The 21,283-nt window shown below is 38.2% G+C and overlaps 1 protein-coding gene across 1 annotated transcript in view; it reads right to left on the bottom strand.

Moving 5' to 3' along the window:
- The window catches only part of LOC311284165 (F-box/LRR-repeat protein 7), a 45,062-nt gene extending 27,916 nt beyond the window's left edge, over positions 1 to 17,146 (bottom strand). Inside the window, exons 1-2 of the mRNA XM_084399045.1 lie at positions 16,886 to 17,146; positions 7,815 to 7,904 (exon numbers count right to left, since the gene is read on the bottom strand). Coding sequence (XP_084255171.1) covers positions 7,815 to 7,904; positions 16,886 to 16,922 — 127 coding nt within the window. The 5' untranslated portion in view covers positions 16,923 to 17,146. The remainder of the gene's footprint in view (positions 1 to 7,814; positions 7,905 to 16,885) is intronic.
- Positions 17,147 to 21,283: the final 4,137 nt, after the last annotated feature.

Below are 21,283 nucleotides of genomic sequence, written 5' to 3' on the forward strand. Positions count from 1 at the left end.
AGCTCTTTCCTTTCTTCGTCACCGTAATTAAGCTTTTTATGAACATTTCATATTCTCTCTCTGACTTTTACAATTTAACCTTTTTGGTTTTTTTGCTGCTGTACCTTTAAGATTCTAGCACTCTTCGACACGTCCCTTTATCTTACTCTTAATAGGCGCGTTTCCATTACAGATTTGCGCAAAACTTTTGCGTTTTTTTTCTAAATGTCGACAAAAACCGATTGCGAAATGACGGCGTTTCCATTAACCGATGTTATGCGACTAAAGCGTAATTTTTCCTCTCGCGCCAATATTGTCTTGATTGTGGCATTTCTTTGAGGTTTAGAATCCATTATTCCTGTAATTCTTTTGTCTTTTATGAATTTAATAAAGAACTCTGTCTCGTCTTCTGTCCAAACATACCATTCAAACTGTTTCCATTGCAGTTTTGCGAAATATTTCTTTTTCGAATTGCCTGAAAAAACCCCTCATGCGAGTTTTTACGAAATTGACGTGTTTCCATTAGGCATATTTTCAATTTGTGCAATTTGAAGGGTAATGTAAATGCGGCTATTGTTAGTTTAGAAGTAGAGAATCTTCTTGGGTTTTTTTTTTTTTGCAATAACAACAGCCTAATTATTAAATTGTGCAGGTCAAATTTCTGATAAATGCTATTTTTGGACTATTGAGTAAATTATCAATTCTAAAATTTACAGTAGCCTATGTTTGCACACTACATTAAACTCTTTAAAATTATTATTTATTTTTAATAAAAAGTAAAAATTCAATGCAACTCTTTGAAAGAGGTAAAAATATGTGAGAGCTGTTGAATTATTCACGGCTCAATTCCTCACTGAAGAAAACTGAGCAAGTATAACCACAAACAGGGTTAATAAACCTCATCATTTGTTATTCGTCCTTGAAGAATCTGTAGTGAAACCACACCTCACACACACGGGTAGCCAAAGAAAACTACCCAGGGACCACCATTTCTAGGCCGGGCCTGAACTTATACTGTATATTTTGAACCACATCCCAAATAAGGGAAGTGAACTTCGGAGACTGTGAGCATTTGAACTGCTTTAGCTCGTGAAATTCTCTCTCATATTGTATGGCCATTTGTAATAATCAAGTAGAGCTAAATTTAGCTGTTCATAAGCTGAGAAATCTGTCTGTGTTGTATTTGTCTGGCAAACGGGAGACATGGAGAGATCCCTTTTAAGATGGCAAAGCAGTTCCTTTCATTGCCCACTTTTAGATGTTTTTTTCCATAATGGGAAGATATTTGAGATGTTCCATTGAGCATTATCTTCCAGCCTTAAAGAGGTTTTATTAGCGTCATGGTGTTCTTTGAAATAAACTCTCAAATATCCCCTGAAGTTTAGATGAACGAGGGTGGTCTATCTACTGTTCCCTTTTCCAGCTGAACAACAGATGCCTCAGAGATTGTGGAAAACAGACGAAGACTGCAGGTGTTGGAAGTGTGTGTTTGCTACCGAACCTCCACCGCACTGGATCAACCGATACCATAGAGAGGAACTTCATCTGTCCTTACATTCAAAGAACGATGGATCATGAGTCCAGATGAAATGAATGATGGTAAGATGATTGGCAGGAGGCATTTTGAGCAGTTGAATTGTTGTCTTTGGGCATTTTATGGTTTGGTTCAAGACTTTCCCACACCAGTCAATGTTCAATGGAGAAAACGGCATGAAATTGTGTTTTGTTTAATTGCATTATTCAGTCATCTCAGTGGCAGGAAGTGTCCTGATCAACCTGAATTCACTCGATATATGAAGATTAGAAGTTTAAAGCAATGTTTTTTGCTGTGTTTTTCTTCTCTTTTCTTTTCTTTTGTGTATGTGTATACAGTATATATATACACAGGTGAAACTCGAGAAATTTGAATATCATGCAAAAGTTCATTTATTTCAGTAATTCAACTTAAAGGTGAAACTAATATATTATGAAAACTAATAGCTTATGAAAACCCCAAATTCAAAATTAGAATATTGTGAAAAGGTTTTCATAGCTGTAAGTCATAATCATCAAAATTATAACAAATAAAGGCTTGAAATATCTCACTTTGCATGTAATGAGTCTATATAATACATTAGTTTCACCTTTTAAGTCTTAAGCCTTTTGCACTATATTCACTATATTTTCGAGTTTAACCTGTATACACACACACACACACACACACACACACACACACACACACACACACACACACACACACACACACACTCTCTCTCTCACAAACACACATGTTTACTCACTCACACACACTTACACACACACACTTTCACACACTCACTCACATACTCTCACACACTCTCTCACACATAGACTCAGACACACTCACTCACAAACACACACACACTCTTACACACACACTCTCTCTCACACAGACACTCATTCTCTCTCACACACTCACTCGCAGACACACAAACACAACATTGAATCTTTTATTTATTCTTTGCATCTCTTTGGATTAGATTAACTCTTAAACTCTTAAATCTAGGGTTGGTTGCTCCACGTTATTTACTTTCCTAACTGACCACATACTCCGTTTTATTTACTTGTATTCCCATTTTGTCGCTATTGACCTTTTTATGTGTGTTAGTGTTAATTTTGGACCCTGGGTCCAAGGATCCCGTTTAAATATAATGCAATCATATGATTTATGTTTATTATGTTTGTATGTAAAACCCATAATGGTAAGTCCTGGCTCAATTAATGAAGACGTATGTTTTACTAAAATTACCACACCCAAAAGTATGGTGAACTGCCTCCGCTATATACACACACTGTATATGATTTCCCACAGAACTGGACATTCCCGATGCCAAGCCTTAGTCAGTCCTCCAGGCATTGTGTGTGTGTTTATGGCATGTCCATACTTGGAGAAAGTACACATCACTGTGGTCAAACAGTCTCCTGACTGACAATATGAAATATCCTGACATTTCAGACACACTCGCATGTGTTTGTTATCCTGTGGGAAGAGTCGTCACACACAAGTGGATTTCATCCGTCCCTGAAGGCAAAAATATAAAGGGATTCAAGGTCTTTACATCGTGTGTGTGTGTCTGTGAGTGTCTTCTCTGTGTGTGTGTGTGTGTGTGTGTGTGTGTGTGTGTGTGTGTGTGTGTGTGTGTGTGTGTGTGTGTGTGTGTGTGTGTGTCTGTCTGTGTGTGTGTGTGTGTGTGTGTGTGTGTGTGTGTGTGTGTGTGTGTGTCTGTAAGTGTCTCTGTGTGTGTGTGTGTGTGTGTGTGTGTATGTGTGTTTGTGTGTCTGTCTGTGTGTTTGTTTGTGTGTGTGTATGAGTCTGTCTGTGTGTCTTTGTGTGTGTGTGTGTGTGTGTGTGTGTGTGTGTGTGTGTGTGTGTGTGTGTGTGTGTGTGTGTGTGTGTGTGTGTGTGTGTGTGTGTGTGTGTACAACGTATATGTCTAAATATTGTTCATAAAAATAAATCACTCTGACTGACCATTTTCTGTGACAAAATTGAGATGAAGGAAAAAGGTCTAATTAATTAGAGTTTGTAGATTTATCAACCAAAGATACTTCACTAATGAGAATGATCAAAGGCTGAGACTGACTGCTAAATTAATTCATTCTGATCTAAATATGCTGGATATACATTTTCACTATACGCTATTAGCAGTAAGAGTTTAAAAAGGCAACAAGAAATCGAAACTCTTTATAAAAAAAATTATTAAATGCATTTTTTTTTTATGTTAATTAACATTCATCTAAATAATCTTTTATCAAAATGTAATTACTCCACCTCTAAAAATGCTTCCCTTTTCAATAAACGTCACTAGTCAAAAGTCATGGTAAAGTCACCATGAAATCAAAAAATCTAAATGGATAATTCTTGTTTTTATTTTATGGAATATTGCAGTGTTTATTCATCAACATCATCATTATTGTGTTAACTTCCTGTTCCCGGTAATGTTGAATCAGAATAAGTTCCTCTTGCAGCATCTCTTCTCTTCTCTGATGACGAGGGCGGGGCTTTAACCTGTCACTCACATGAGATCAGCCAATAGCAAAGCACAACCATCCAATCATTTCCCTACAGACACAATCAAGCCCCGCCCACATCTGTTCTTGTTCCAGAAGCGTTTCACTCGGATATACGACACAATAGAGGAGAAAAGACGAGCGCAACTACAGTTTCATGACAATTTTAAAGTCTCCAGGTCTAGCTGTATTCTGCTTAACACACATCTTTTTACTTTTTTCCCCCTTTGAACCTCCAGTTTCACTTGTAAAAGAATGGGTTGCGAATGCTGTTTCATGTTGACTTTAAACAGCGGCTAGTTCCTTAGCAACTATAGCGTAACTCCCTTACTGGATCCCTGTCATTTACAACGGCCAATACAGTGTGTTTAACATTTCAACTTTTTTATGTGATCACATTATTTCTTTGTTAAATTTAGGGGTAAGAGTGTCCAAGTTTTTCATACAGCTTGCTCTTAATATTAACCTCATTTTCATTTGCCTAATGTTTTGAGCCACCCTCACTGAACCACACAAATTGGCTGCACACTATGCTCACCTCATTAATGCTGGGCGTTGCTTAGTGAAACGTCTGTTGATGTTCATTGTTCCCCGCCGTCTGAGCCAAGAAAACGAAGAAATACTACGACCATAATCGCAGGTCACACTCAATTAGCACCTGCCTCACTCTTTTTCACACACACACACCCCGTTTTGGGGACAATATGGAGTTGGCCCTGACTGTCCTGGCGTGAAGCCCGAGTTGGGTGTGTACCAGTGTAACAAGAACCGTGCCAACCGGGAAAACAGTTCTCCAGGGATCTGTGTCGGTGCCCAACCACACACTGGCTTTAAACTCTAACAGTCAGATTTAAACATGCAGTATAAAGATAAGCTAAATAGAATGGATTCATATACATTTCTGTACATTCTAAAGTTAAGAATCTTCATGTATTCAGAGCCCGTCTACGGAGAGCCTGGCCACTCCCTATTAAGTCCTATTGTACCGGATGTTGGTTGTAGTTGCACCAGAGCTCCACTGGGGGCGATCGCCCATGAGTGCAGAATGAATGGGAGTCTATGGGGCTAGACGGCTAAATGTGTCTCTTTCACCCGATTTCCGTTGAGAAATCTCAGATTTGATTGTAGGTTTTGCAAGTTCAACATGGGTTATAGGTCGAAAGCTGAATGAACGAGTACTTGTGTCCTTTCGATTTCTTACAGGTTGAGTTGTTGTTGCCCATAACACGCTAGCATTCTGCTAATGAACGCTGATTGGTCAGTGAAGGACTGATTACGACCAGAGATACCGTTTGATGGCATCGTGGCATCCGAAGCAGGACCAGAATGTTAAGGCAGACTTTTTCGGCCAAGTTTTTTTTTTTTTTCAACGCAGCATCTTTTTTTTTGGTTGCTGCCACTTTTATCTGCCTATGGTTATGAATGTACTGTGAAATTTACACGGAAAATAAATTGAATTTGAGTACTTGTTATGGACTTGTTACTCATATGGAACCAGAGTGGAACTGCAACCAGTTCAGAAGCTGTAAGTTTACTGAGAGTGGAAGCTCTCCCCTTATTAGACATTCTCTGATGTATTGCAAAAACCTGTAAGAAGCCTCCAGTCCTCAAGAGGGCGATAGAGATAATTGTGCCATTAAAACACTGTGCCACATGTTATTATTAAGATAGCTAATTTGAGTTAATCTGACTACCGCTAACCACCTATAAACACTGATGACATGTCAACTTTGACTATAAACGTGTTGACAGTTGAACTATCTTTAGCCATAGCATGTCAACAGTTAAACTAAGTTTAGCTATAAACATGCTAACAGAATAACTAACTTTAACTAGCTACATGAAGACAGTTTAACTAACTATAACTTTAACTAGCTACATGAAGACAGTTTAACTAACTAACTATAACTTTAACTAGCTACAAATATCTCAACAGTTTAACTTTAAATATAGACTTGATGACAGTTGAACTAACTTTAACTATAAACATGTTAAAAGTTTGACTTTAGCTTTAAACAAATCAACATTTTGATAACTTTAGAGTCCCCCTGTAGTCAATAATTGTATCCCTTAAAACTCATCTTTGATCACCAAAATTACATATTTAAAAAAATTTTCCTTGGAAAAAAAATTAGCTTGAATGTAACCCGACACCCTTGCCTCATTTAGTATGCGCGGTTCTATGAATATGCAAATGAGCCCCGCCTCCACTCACTCATTCAGCTCAGAGATCCACTGGTTGACGATCACACGTTGATCTGATTGGTTTGAGACTGTCTTTGGTTCACTGCAGTTTTAAGGAGGAAATACTCAGCAATGGTGTCGACTTATGAACTTACACATGCTTTGTCTTAAAGCATATTAAAAACACCACATAGACACATAAACTACATTAAAAGCTTGATGTTCACCACAGGAGGACTTCAACTCTGAACATGTTAACTATAACTAGTCATAAAAACACCTCATGTATTTTTCATTGCATTATCGATCAGGCGTAGTGCAATGATGTAATATCAAGCTCGAGTAGCAAGAAGCATCTGTGTTCACATTCTCGGTCTAAAGCGTTGCATAATCATTTTGTAAACATATGCATGTGGCTGGCGACGAGGTGATGGTTTAACTCGGTCCTCAGCACACGGCAGATCCCTCGCCAGAAACACAGTAAAAATATTTACAAGCTTTTCGTAGACAAGATTTACGGTAATGAAACCAAAAAGGCTATGAAACCAATAAATGAAAAAGTTTGTTTAAACATGCACTGATAAATATAATAAATGGTTTGCCAGAATGGACAGTATCATGTTACAAAACATCTCTAATATAGAGTAATCTAATACGTGGAATATGTCTGTCCTGGATCAGCGCAGATTGTAGTATATTAAAATCTATGATGCATGAGCCAAGGGAAACTCACACAGGGATTACCAGATTTACTGTCTTTTTTTATTAGCTGTTTTTGCAGTGCAGTGTGGGGATGCAATGGGGAATGTCCACACCACTGTAATGTCAAAACATCTAGATGATGCTTTCCTGAGAACGTACAAGGTGCTTACAGTACTTGAAGTGCTTTGAAATTTAAGTCCTGGATAACCCTTGAAAACAGCCATTTTTATGAAGAAGTCCTTGAAAAGTGCTTGAATTATTGAAAGACAAACATATGGGAAATTTATTTACAATTTCTATTGATAAAACAATCTTTACACACAAAAGTAAAGCTGCAGTCCATCTGATATAGATAGAGAGGCGTTTTGCATGGCTATGAGCGTGAAATTACACATAAATATCCAAGTATATGATACAGCTTTTATTCTTCAAGTCAATCATATATTCATGGGAGAAAAAATCAGTTTGAATAAGGAAAGCGATATCTTTGTCATAATATCATTTCAATGTTTAAAGTTATCGCAGTGCTGCACTTTATTTGCATACCACTTTGTTTTATTAGTTTATTTTTATTTATCTATTTACCTTTTTTAGAGTTAAAAAGATAATAAAGAAAGATTTTGTTTGTTAAGTGAGATCTCTGATTGTAGTCCTTGAAAAAAAAAAAAAAAAGTAGTGCTTGAAAGTCCAGGAATTTGATTTTACAGTATCTGTACAAACCCTGTCTAAGAAAAACAGCCACACACACTGCGGTCTCACTGTTAGTTATGAGTTTGTTTTCAATCTCCAGGTTATCCTACAAGCACATAAGTTTGCTCCAACATGTTAAGCATTTCATAAAGAGGGAGAGAGGGCAAAAAGGAAGAGCCAATGGGAGCTAAGCAGGCGTTTTGGCTCATAATGAAGACCAGATGGTTTACCTTCACTGGTAGCCACATTCTTGGGAGCTTTGGTGGGTGTATGATCCGTGCCGGAGCTCACATCGGAGGAGAGACTGGAGCTTCCCTTCCCTGGGACACAAGGAAAGAAGGAAACAACATTGGCTACGTTTACATGTAACCAAAAAAAAAAACATGTAACCAAATAATCCTTTAGTAATGGGATTGACGGCTCAATTCGGAGTCGAAATTTCCATCGGATTGAAGGGGTTGTTTATTCCTTTTTAGGAAATAGCGTAATGACGTAGAAATAGCGTAATGACGTTGAAATAGCATAATGACGTAGAAATAGCGTATTGACGTAGAAATAGCGTAATGACGTTGAAATAGCATAATGACGTTGAAATAGCGTAATGACATAGAAATAGCGTAATGACGTTGAAATAGCATAATGACGTTGAAATAGCGTAATGACATAGAAATAGCGTAATGACGTTGAAATAGCATAATGACGTAGAAATAGCGTAATGACGTTGAAATAGCGTAATGACATAGAAATAGCGTAATGACGTAGAAATAGCGTAATGATGTAGAAATAGCGAATGACGTAGAAATAGCGTAATGACATAGAAATAGCGTAATGATGCTGAAATAGCGAATGACGTAGAAATAGCGTAATGACGTAGAAATAGCGAATGACGTAGAAATAGCGTAAAGACGTAGAAATAGCGTATTGACGTAGAAATAGCGAATGACGTAGAAATAGCGTATTGACGTAGAAATAGCGTAATGACGTAGAAATAGCGTAATGACGTAGAAATAGCGTATTGACGTAGAAATAGCGCAATGACGTAGAAATAGCGTAATGACGTTGAAATAGCATGACGTAGAAATAGCGTAATGACGTTGAAATAGCGTAATGACGTAGAAATAGCGTATTGACGTAGAAATAGCGTAATGACGTAGAAATAGCGTAATGACGTAGAAATAGCGTAATGACGTTGAAATAGCGTAATGACGTTGAAATAGCGTAATGACGTTGAAATAGCGTAATGACGCTGAAATAGCGTAATGATGTAGAAATAGCATAATGACGTAGAAATAGTGTAATGACGTGTGACGTGCTGAACGAGCTGTTCTTCTGTTGAATAAAGTGTTCATATAAATGAGTGTCCCGTCATCCTATAATCCTCCTTTCCCTGTGAAGTGGAGCAGGACGACGGCCCACCAGTGCTGGTTTCAGACTCTCATCCACATCCACTGGTTTTGGGCATTTTTACTGCATGATAAATATAAGCAGCGGCACAACGGTTCATATGTTAATCGTCTCCGAATTAAGTCTGATGTTTAAAACAAATAAAGAACCGATGTAGGAGAATGGTTTTTATGCGCAAACAGCGGGAAACTCTGTATATTCGTGCAGTGTGCGCATGTCAAAAAGTATATTCCGATTTGAAGCTTGTGACATATAAACGCGGACATCAACCCGATCACATGTTCAGCGTTCATGTAAACACTACATTCAGATTCAGCAATCGGAATGAATTCAGTCCGATTGAAACAGAAGTTGTGCATGTAATCAAAGCCACTGTGTGCTTGTTTTTGAGCTCATACTTGAGCTCAGTCCCATTGGCAGCTGTGGGAACGCTGGTGTGAACGGTGGGGTGCAGCGCTTCCCACTGTAAGTCAATATTTTAACAGATGCAATAAAAGTACCATCGGACATTCTGGCCCCATCGCTCATTCACTCACTGAAACGTTACTGAGAGCAAGGAAACTCCTCTGGTTCCTAATCCAGAGTCAGGCCTGAGGTTTTCATGATTAAAGATTTCGAGAGGAACTCATTACTCAATACTCATCAGCAATGCGCCTAAGCTGAGCAAAACCCTTCGTTTCTTCCTGCCAAGTAAAGAAAAAGGCAATATCCGTGACTGGAACAATAGATGGAAGAAGTTGCTTTAGTATCTCCAATACTGGCAGAGTATCGCTGTGATCCTCCAAGACAGATTTATCTATCGTACATTAGGACATATTTGGCCACTGTGCAAAAAACCATTCATGACGGCTTGTTGCTTGCGTTTGGTTGAGGTTTTATAAGAGGGTGAATAAGTTCAATACATGCACGTTAGTTCACATTTGTGTATTTGAATGTTGGATTGGGGTTAATAAAAATGTGGTCATTCATAGCCTGGAACGGAGATTCTTCAGACATAAATCAACAATTCTTCCACCATCCTCGAGATTATTGTCCCCCAGTCGCAGGGACAAGCCAGTGTTAAGAGCCTGATTTACACTGAGGGAAAGCATGGATTTCCATGCTTAGCTGGTATATCACCATAGCCATGCTAACCAGTAAAGCCTAACCAACCAGGGGTGCGATTCCCAAAAGCATCATTAACCAACCATCCCTGTGGTGAAAATCAAGGTTTTAATGTAGTTTATGTGTCTATGTGGTGTTTTTAATATGCATGAAGACAAACCATGTGTAAGTTCATAAGTCGACACCATTGCTGAGTATTTCCTCCTTAAAACTGCAGTGAACCAAAGACAGTCTCAAAAACACGCTTTGAAATCGCTGGTGTTTCTGACGTCACAAACTACCTTGTAACCAATCAGATCAACGTGTGATCATCAACCAGTGGATCTCTGAGCTGAGTGAGTGAGTGGAGGCGGGGCTCATTTGCATATTCATAGAACCACGCATACTAAATGAGGCGAGGGTGTTGAGTTACATTCAAGATATTTTAAGGCATGAAGGAATCTTTCTCAAGGAAAAAACGAGATAGAATTTAAGTAATAAAATTATTGACTACTTTAAAAGAACCATTTTTTTTCTTAGTGTGAAGAACATATTAATGATCTAAAGAACCTTTTTTTCCACTATAAAGAGCCTTTTGTGCAACGGAAAGGTTCCATGGATGTTAAATGTTCTTCATGAAACCATCCCAGACTCAGTGGCCCCCAAAGATTATTTGGACAAAATCACCTGCACCATTACTATCGTTTGCTTTGCAGATGCTACTTGGGTTTGACTGATATTCTTACAGTTTTAAGACTTAAATATATTTTGTGGCCACTGGGAAGATTATCTTTTATAAATGTAGAGTCTGTATTGTCTGTGAATGGGTATAAATCAAGGGAAATGTGCTGGGAATGTGTGCTCAGGATAGTCCTGCTCGTTCAGTCTCCATCTGGAATACTCCATCAAGGTGGAAAAGAGCTCTTATATGACTTATGGATTAGGGTCATCGGATCAGAAGCAGGACTGGCCACTCCGGTTCGAAGGAAATCTCCTTTGCGGTCCTTTGTAAGTTCTCCCTCTTCGTGATGGGAAATGGCTGCGCTCGAGATGGCGAAGGACTGACAGCTTAATGACTCAAATTTATTTTCAAAGTCCAGCGGAGCACTTTCCTTCCTAGTTTAGTAGGAGAGAATGGAGACTTTTGGATTTTCCAGTCGTCATTTTTACAGGTCAGAGTTCAGTCGTAGTTCAGCGCCGGTCTAGAAGGATCTCAAATCAGTGATCTACTCATCTACATCAGGCACTCTTAAACGATCACAGATTCGCTCTGCTGAATCCCACTGTATCAGGAGAAGGATCACGAACACTTTAATGTCTTCTCTCTCTCATATTGACATGTCGCATTCTCATCTTCACATTTAAAGAATAAAGATACAGATGAATGTTCATAAACTGTTCACACAAATTAGGTGGATCATTCTCAAAATATGGAGATAATTGTGCCATGATATTATAGTCATAAAAAATCCATATAAATGGCATAGTTCCGTCATTTTATAACAATATACAGTAAGTAATATGAAATCTCTATTTGCTCTTTCTTTATTTCAAAGGTTAAGCATTAGTGCAAGGTCCAACAAGTATGCAAAAAAAAAAAAACTTAATTATTACTTATTATCATATGAGAATTTGTCAAATTGCCCTTCATGGTTAGTAATATTATCAAAATGTTACAAATACTTACCATCAGCTTTTATGGGAGAATAAATAAGCTTAATTCAAAAGTTTAACATTTTATAAGTCTTAAAATCAGCATCTCGAGAATGACCCATCTCTGTGTTTACGCCTATTTTAAAGAAAGTGTGTGTTCGCCACAATAAACGTGATTTCTGTGCATCGTCATGCTCATATCATACATTTTAGGTCACATATGTCAATATTTGGTATTGAGTTGAGAAAGTCGGTACAAAAGCAGATCTTTCAGCAAATCTCAGAGGTTTTAGCTCTTGATTCGGACTAAGAACCGTGCAGCGTCTCTTTTAGCAGCAAAGCAATACAGTTTCCTCATCCATTTTGATTAAGCTGAAGACTTTAAGCTTTGTGAAAGCTTTGCCTAGCAACATAATAATAACAGCGTTGGTATCTGGCCGTAACTTGAGGCGTGCGGAACACATGGGGTCCGGTCGAGTCACGTTCTGCTCACTACAACAGGAACCCGAGCAGATGTTCTGGATCAGTGATGTCACCGCAACATGTCGTCGCAGTGCTTAACAATGTGTTCAGTGTGGGTCACGTCATTCTGCTCTGGAAATCATAGTTTTCCCGTTGTGGCAGAGGTGATAAGAGTTCATTGAGTCGTTCAATGCATCAGCGGTAATCTGACAGCTTGTTTGAAAGGTCTTCACACAACAGCTTTCCCCGCGACGTATGTTGGCAACGTTTCACCAGAGACGTGTAAAGGCATATAGACAGCAACTGAACAGCGTTTCTAAGTGTTTATCCTGCGTGGATGTGTGATAAGAGGAACTTGTTTACAGAGGAATCGGTGTTTGTGGGATGAATGCTGAGCTGTACTCATATGGAGTCACTTGTGGTTCAAGTTTATGACCTGACAGAGGATGAAGAGCCATAAACCGACCCTTGTAAATTAACACACGTACAAACACTCACATCTCCTCCTGCAGAATTAAGAACTTATCCAAGGGCCTCGACTTCGTTACGGGTTGTTTCATCTTGCCGTTTTGAAATATAGGTAAAAATTAGTCAAGTAGCCATCATATTTACATACCCAAGTCCCACACACGTTTCTATAACCGAATATCACTCAGAAATTCGTCACATTATGGAATTAAAATGAAAGACCATGCTGGGGTGTGCTTACGGTACAATTATGTAACTTGCTGCTTAAAGTCGGTAGTTGCGCTCGTCTTTTCTTCTCTATTGTGTCGTATATCCAACCCGATCTTATGAAATGTGTCTCACATGTCTAGCATGCATTGTATTTATCGTGCAAATTCTACGCGAAAATTAGTTTTTACGTACATATGATACACACTGTAAACCCCTCGGGATTAGTGGTGTGGGGTGCGTGCGTATTACATGCCATAAAGTGCACGCGAAAACTCATTTTAGCGTATAAATTGCACGATAAACACAATGCGTGCTATAGAGACGCATTTCATGAGATCAGGCTGGTGTATCCGAGTGAAACGCTTCTGGAACAAGAACAAATGTGGGCGGGGCTTGATTGTGTCTAGGGAATTGATTGGCTGGTTGGATGGTTGTGGTTTGCTATTGGCTGATCTCATGTGAGTGACAGGTTAAAGCCCCGCCCTCGTCATCAGGGAAGAGAAGAGATGCTGCAAGAGGAACTTATTCTGATTCAAGATTACATGAATTTTAAAAAGTACTGCCATATTCCATAAAAACTAAACAAGGAGTGTCCATTTTTGTTTCATGGTGACTTTAATTAGCACAGTGACAGTACAATGCAATGTAGAAGAAATTGACTAGCTAGTCGTGACTGTTTCCCAAAGTTATAGAAACTTTGTGGAACATTCATCATTCAAACCGGTGTTTAGGAACTGTTGTTAATGACGTCATGCGGGGGGGTCGAGTAATAACTTCTGCTAATCAATCGGTTTGCCAGATTTCTGCTGTAAATAACAAAATAGAGGCTCTAGAGCTCATGTGCACTCTTTTCATTCTCTTGACAAACTAAAAGACAATGAAATCTGTATAGAATTAAAGATATATATTAGCTTGATTGTTTTGCTCAAGAGGATCATGAGGTTTAGGCTAATTTAAAGCCCCTGTAGTCAATAATTGCATTCATTAAAACTCATCTTTGACATATTTAAGCATTTTTTCCTTGAAATTGTTTTGTCATGCCTTAAAATATCTTGAATGTAACTCGACACCCTCGCCTCATTTAGTATGCGCGGTTCTATGAATATGCAAATGAGCCCCGCCTCCACTCACTCACTCAGCTCAGAGATCCACTGGTTGACGATCACACGTTGATCTGATTGGTTACAAGGTAGTTTGTGACGTCAGAAACACCAGCGATTTCAAAGCGTGTTTTTGAGACTGTCTTTGGTTCACTGCAGTTTTAAGGAGGAAATACTCAGCAATGGTGTCGACTTATGAACTTACACATGCTTTGTCTTAAAGCATATTAAAAACACCACATATAAACAACATTGAAAGCTTGACTTTATCATGGACTGAAAGGTTATTTAGGGAATCAAAAATTATTCATTGCAGTAGAAAAAACAACCTTTTGGAGCCTAAACAGGGTGTAAGAACAGTTTGATGCTTGTTTTAAATTGCAAACTGTTTGGAGCGGCTGCAACTGGGTCCAGTATTATAGACAGTTGTTTTATTTCACTGTCCTTGAAGTTCAGATGTGAAGCTCATAATTTCCAGAGGATCCGTGTCCTTATCCCACACCTCCAGCACATGAGCAACACGAGGGCAGGGAGTTTAACAACACTCACTGGACCCTCTCGAGCCTCAGTAGAAATTGAGTTATCAAAAGAGCCAAGGCTGAGGGGAGACATAATTGTTTTCTGGTCTGGAAAACAACTTCTCAAAAGCTTTCATATGTTTCCTGTCCTGTGCTTACGCAAAGCACACGGAGAATTTCACTTCAGCGGTCCAGAGTCCTAGATGCACATATATTTATGAACTTTTATATGCGGTAAATAGTCACAGAGCCAGAATGTCTCATTCGCCATTGTTTAGCAATTAAGCACTGTAAACATTTGTGCACTAAATACCATATTACTACAGGATAGGGAGTTATTGCATTTAAACAGTTGCAGTGAGCGAGAAGTGAATTCCAAGTAACTTGTGTTTCAGACATCTGTTTTACAGAAATACTTCGCACCTGCTTAGATCACGGTGGTCCGAAGAGAAAAAAAATGTTTTTGTAAATGTTGGATGAACACACAAGCACAAGCATAGTGAACCACGAGTCGATCAATTAAAATCAGAGAAAAACCGACAGCTTTATTAAAATGATATTCAGCTTGAATCGTCATGTTTGTGGTGAGGTTGAAGTTCAGCACTGACGTACAGTAGTGTGAAATCCTCCCCTATAAATCCAGTCACAGGTGATGACATCGAGACACATGATCAGGTAAAGCACTGACTGACCACTGATCGAATCCCTCAAGACAGATGTTGATGGCAGATGTAAACTAGGCCACATGTGTTGAGTGTTCAGAGCTGCATAAACATCATAAAAACCCCTGTTTGTAAATATCCGCTGTTACTTCTGGGATCAGAAACATCTCTGTGCCATTAGGGGAACCACATGAAACTGCACAAATAATGACCGTTTCCAAACAGGTTTCCCAAACGCTCCACGTAATGTTCAGGATATAACAGGCTAACTGGAGAACGTTATCCATTAGCATTTCCTTTCATCTCGGTGAAAGTTGCGACCCAGATGCCACTCTGAATATGTGTCATGACTGATGACTTCTCAAAAGCAGTAGATAGGGGAAGTAAATCCAGTTCACGCTAACCCTTAGCCGGGGTTGTGAAAGTTCACTTCGGGAGCGTTTACACAACACCACTTTTAACTAAAAACGCTTTGGCTGCATGTTCATTTACACAACTATTACACATGTTGGGGGCCGGAAAACGCAAACTTTTTGCAAGTGCAAGTTTTAGAAAACAAAAAGGAACGTGTGAAAATGATGTTTCTTTACAGCGAGACATCGCCATCTACTGGCCTGGCAGCAGAATACAGAGATTTTTGTCGTGGATCCCTGTGAACCGGGATAGTTTTGACAACATCGTCGTCTGTCCGTAAAAAAAAGAAAAGAAAAGAAAAACCTTTTCAGTTTTTAGAAAATTGTTGTTGTGTTAACGTACCATAAAACTAAAACCATAAAAAAATAAAAAATAAAAAAATTAAAAAAAAGTTACTTGAAATAAAATATGAATCTGATCATAATCTTGATGCCAAAAGTTCTCATTTTCATTTTGTTTAATTTTATTTAGGCTACAAAAATAACTAAAACTGAAATAAAAATACTAAAAAAATAGTAAAAATGGCACAAACAAAATAAAATTAGTACAAAATGTCAAAACTATTGAATCTCAATGATGCTAAAATATCACTGCCTATACCTTTAGCAAACTTCAGGATATGACATTTACATAAAAGAGATGTTGTAGAGGCTTCAACAAGTACTGAAGAGTTTAAGAATTAAATGGACTTAACTCCAAGAAAACTGGCAAAGGAGGGAATCCTGTTGTATTTGATGTAATAGTGGGCGTGGTCTGTGTAAAGCGTTCTTTACAGTGGGGTGGGCGTGGTTGGTAGCTTGTTGTGGGCGTGGCTGTAGTCCTAACGCAGACATATTACCAGGTAACCACGCCCCTTAAAGCAGTCTTTCTATTCATAACCAGCGCGCGAGTTGCAGATTGTTTTTGGCAGTTAGAGGCAGGTGTCTCTTCTCAGGATGACTTCTGTATCTGTCAGGTGTTATTTTTTGAAATATCACGTTTTATGGGTGTAACTAAAATTACATATGCAGCTGCTTCAATCACTTGCCACATCTCATGAATTTAGCCGTGTTTTAATACACTTTTTACTATTACAAAATAAAACATTTTTTTTAAATGAACAAACCTGCACAATCCCCCTCTTTTTTAGCTGAGAGACATTAGACATGATAAAAAATTGGCTTAATTTATTACAACTAATATGGATATTTCTACATTAAACATTATTATAACAACATCCAAAAAACACCAGCGCATGACAGTTGCTAAAAAAAAGAAAAAGAAAAAACCCCAAGAAAATAAGATAGGCTATGCATCGCATAAAAGTTCTCAGGGAAAGATCGCATACCTTCACTTCCAGACTGTTTGCCATTGTTCGCACCCATCCTGAAGAACACATAGTCTCTCCACACAGTGAAGCGTTAATGTTACACGGGGAAAGTCCTCGAGCTGACACGATATACATCCATACGTCAAAGTCTTCTTTAAACTGCAGCATTCAGAGAGCAGAGCAGAATCCAGATGTTCTCTGTCTGAGAGAAATGCCCATTATCGAGGAGAAGTGGATCTGGAGCGGGCGGACCCGACAGATGTGTGTGTGTGTGTGTGTGTGTGTGAGAGAAACTAAACCACACACTCACACTGAGACCAGAGACTGTGATGAGGGCTGGACCAGCTTTAAAGAGAGAGACCCTCAGTTTAAAACCACACAGATCTAAACTATAGTGTTTGGGGACATAATAGCTGATTAATATAATATAGGCTAAATAATATAATATAATAATATATTATAATATAATATAGGCTAATATCGTGATTAATCGCATCTAAAATAACAATTTGTGTTTACATAATATATGTGTGTTTACTGTGTATAATTATTTAACATAATACACACATACATTATGCAAGAAGTATTTGCATGCATATACATTTATATATATAATGTATATTATATACTTTATAGATATAAGTATTTTAAATAACACATTTTTCTTAAAAATATACATGCACATGTGTGTGTTTATGTATACAAAAAAAGTATACACATGCACTGTACTAACACATATATTATGTAAACACAAACTTTTATTTTGGATGCGATTAATCATTGCCCGGCACTAAATAAAATATAATATAGTTTAATATAATATAATATAATATAATATAATATAATATAATATAATATAATATAGTCTAATATAATATAATATAATATAATATAATATAATATAATATAATATAATATAATACACTCACCTAAAGGATTATTAGGAACACCTGTTCAATTTCTCATTAATGCAATTATCTAATCAACCAATCACATGGCAGTTGCTTCAATGCATTTAGGGGTGTGGTCCTGGTCAAGACAATCTCCTGAACTCCAAACTGAATGTCAGAATGGGAAAGAAAGGTGATTTAAGCAATTTTGAGCGTGGCATGGTTGTTGGTGCCAGACGGGCCGGTCTGAGTATTTCACAATCTGCTCAGTTACTGGGATTTTCACGCACAACCATTTCTAGGGTTTACAAAGAATGGTGTGAAAAGGGAAAAACATCCAGTATGTGGCAGTCCTGTGGGCGAAAATGCCTTGTTGATGCTAGAGGTCAGAGGAGAATGGGCCGACTGATTCAAGCTGATAGAAGAGCAACTTTGACTGAAATAACCACTCGTTACAACCGAGGTATGCAGCAGAGCATTTGTGAAGCCACAACACGCACAACCTTGAGGCGGATGGGCTACAACAGCAGAAGACCCCACCGGGTACCACTCATCTCCACTACAAATAGGAAAAAGAGGCTACAATTTGCACGAGCTCACCAAAATTGGACAGTTGAAGACTTAAAATGTTGCCTGGTCTGAGTCTCGATTTCTGTTGAGACATTCAGATGGTAGAGTCAGAATTTGGCGTAAACAGAATGAGAACATGGATCCATCATGCCTTGTTACCACTGTGCAGGCTGGTGGTGGTGGTGTAATGGTGTGGGGGATGTTTTCTTGGCACACTTTAGGCCCCTTAGTGCCAATTGGGCATCGTTTAAATGCCACGGCCTACCTGAGCATTGTTTCTGACCATGTCCATCCCTTTATGACCACCATGTACCCATCCTCTGATGGCTACTTCCAGCAGGATAATGCACCATGTCACAAAGCTCGAATCATTTCAGATTGGTTTCTTGAACATGACAATGAGTTCACTGTACTAAAATGGCCCCCACAGTCACCAGATCTCAACCCAATAGAGCATCTTTGGGATGTGGTGGAACGGGAGCTTCGTGCCCTGGATGTGCATCCCACAAATCTCCATCAACTGCAAGATGCTATCCTATCAATATGGGCCAACATTTCTAAAGAATGCTTTCAGCACCTTGTTGAATCAATGCCACGTAGAATTAAGGCAGTTCTGAAGGCGAAAGGGGGTCAAACACAGTATTAGTATGGTGTTCCTAATAATTCTTTAGGTGAGTGTATAATACAATATAGTCTAATATAATATAAATTAGTCTAATATAATATAATATAATCTAGTCTAATATAATATAATAAAATAAAGAGTATTGGTCTCTTAAGATGCACTTTAAAATGAATGCCATTGCATTATTATAACCACTTTGTGGTTGTCAAATGTTAGTGGATCATGTTCATAGTTCCTATAGCAGTAACATGTGTGATCGTGTGGGAAACTCACTTCAGGTCCTCTAAAGATCACAGACACACTAACAACGCGAAACTGGCTCAGAATCGTGAAGCTAGTTCTGAGAAAACTGTAAAGACGAGAGAAAGAAACCCAGTCAACTCTGCGATGATACAGGGTATCAGGCTAACCCTAACCCTAACATCTGAAAATGTGGAGCATTAATAAAATAAATATTAATATCAGTGAAGGGCATGAACTTAACCAGTCTGCATCCTTACCGTGTGTGTGTTTTGTTAGTTAGAGACTTCCTGCGCAGAATATTCGGGACTATTAACGGAAGCCTTTTACTCTGAACAAAACAGGAATCATAAGGGTATTTTAGTCTAGGAATTACTTCCATGAAACTCCCATAAATCAGTAAATGCCCTTGACCTTTATGTTGTAGCAACAATACAAAGTTCCTTATTGTTTGCAAGTGCCGATGGACTTTTATTGTCTTAGAAGTCAACATCTCTCTTTATCAGATTCATACTATGACAAAGCTGAATGCCAAATTCTCACAAGCTCTCACTACTTTATTCCTGGACCACACATTTTTTAAAAAGGTCTTTCTAAATACCAATGGCTGTTGTTAATTATGTATTCATTTATTATCCATCTATCAAACGCAGATCTGAGCGGAGTCTGTAAAACATGTTGAGTTGCACAAATGTTATTTTTCTTGGAAGCGAGTTTGAGAAAACGTTTAGCGTCTGCTTTTGACTGGTGTGTTGGCTTGCATGACCAATCAGAGTCTGTTGGCTGTGTGTGTGTACGAGGGTCAAACGCCAAGCCGGAGAGTTTCTCTCTCACACACACACACACACACACACACACACACACACACACACACACACACACACTCTCTGGACGAGGGTCAAACGCCAACCTTTACAGCCAAACACTCTGCAGCCCAAGAACACTATCTACTTCCTGTCTCTGGGGCTCTATTGATGCAGGCTGGCACACACACACACACACACACACACACACACACACACACGTGCAGATGTGATACCAGAACAGCAGGAAGAAAACCTTGAGCAGCTGCTCAGTATGTGGTTTTGAAAATGCTGTGAAACCTGAGACCTGGAGAGAAGTTGCAGCGATTAAAGTTACAAAATGTGAGGTTTAGTTTTATGAAGCATTTGTTCCTCTTGTAGGATGAGGTGCAAAACATTGCAGTCAACAAAAACACACACTTTTGAGGAGGCGTTTTGACCGGGACACTGAAGCAAGTCGGTCAAAAATTACCATTTTTTTTTTATTTCAATGAAATGAATGTACTATATTTTAGTTCAATGTTTTTTATTTAATATTTTGTATTTTTAGGGAATTTTATGGTACTAAATTATATTTACACTGTATTTATAATCCATTCACTTTTTGAGCGTAGACCTGGAAATGTAATTTCCAGCTTAAACTGTGGTAAATCTTGAATGCTTTAGAGCAACAGAAGTTTGATCTCTTTTCAAAGACGACACTTGGCAGATTGTTGCTAAAGTGAAAAAAAGTTTAAAAAATGAACTTAAAAGTTAAAGAATTTTACGTTTGTTGTTATGAACAATGCACAAAAATACTAATTTAATTTTTTAATATGAAATATATATTTTCAAAAGCACGTTTAACTCTAAAACTGCAAGAAAATCAAAGCCAAACATTACATCTAAACAAGTTGTGTTCCAAATTTGAGGTTGAAATCTCAAAAAATGAGCTTTCAGTGAGAGCGTGTCCGGCTGCAGTACCAAACGCTTCCACTAGAGAAAATTCGTCTCCATTCATTTCCAATGCGCTCATTTGTGACGCCGAGAAGCACAAGTGGGACTATTTTATTCAGGACCATTTAACCATTTCAAATCGTGTGCATGATTTTTTTTTAGTGCCAAAACCATAACCAAGTTTCGTATCATTCAGATGAAGTAAAAAAAATATATATATAATAATAATAATAATAGGTTAATGAAGTAATTTTGGCATTTATGGTCATGTGACCGAGGGCGATTCATTTTAAAGCTAGATGGCAAGAGAGTTTGAGTTAACGTGTAAACGGAATAATTCAAGTTGTTTTGT

This window comes from Rutilus rutilus, assembly GCF_951802725.1.
Source record: "Rutilus rutilus genome assembly, chromosome: 24".
Taxonomy (NCBI): domain Eukaryota; kingdom Metazoa; phylum Chordata; class Actinopteri; order Cypriniformes; family Leuciscidae; genus Rutilus; species Rutilus rutilus.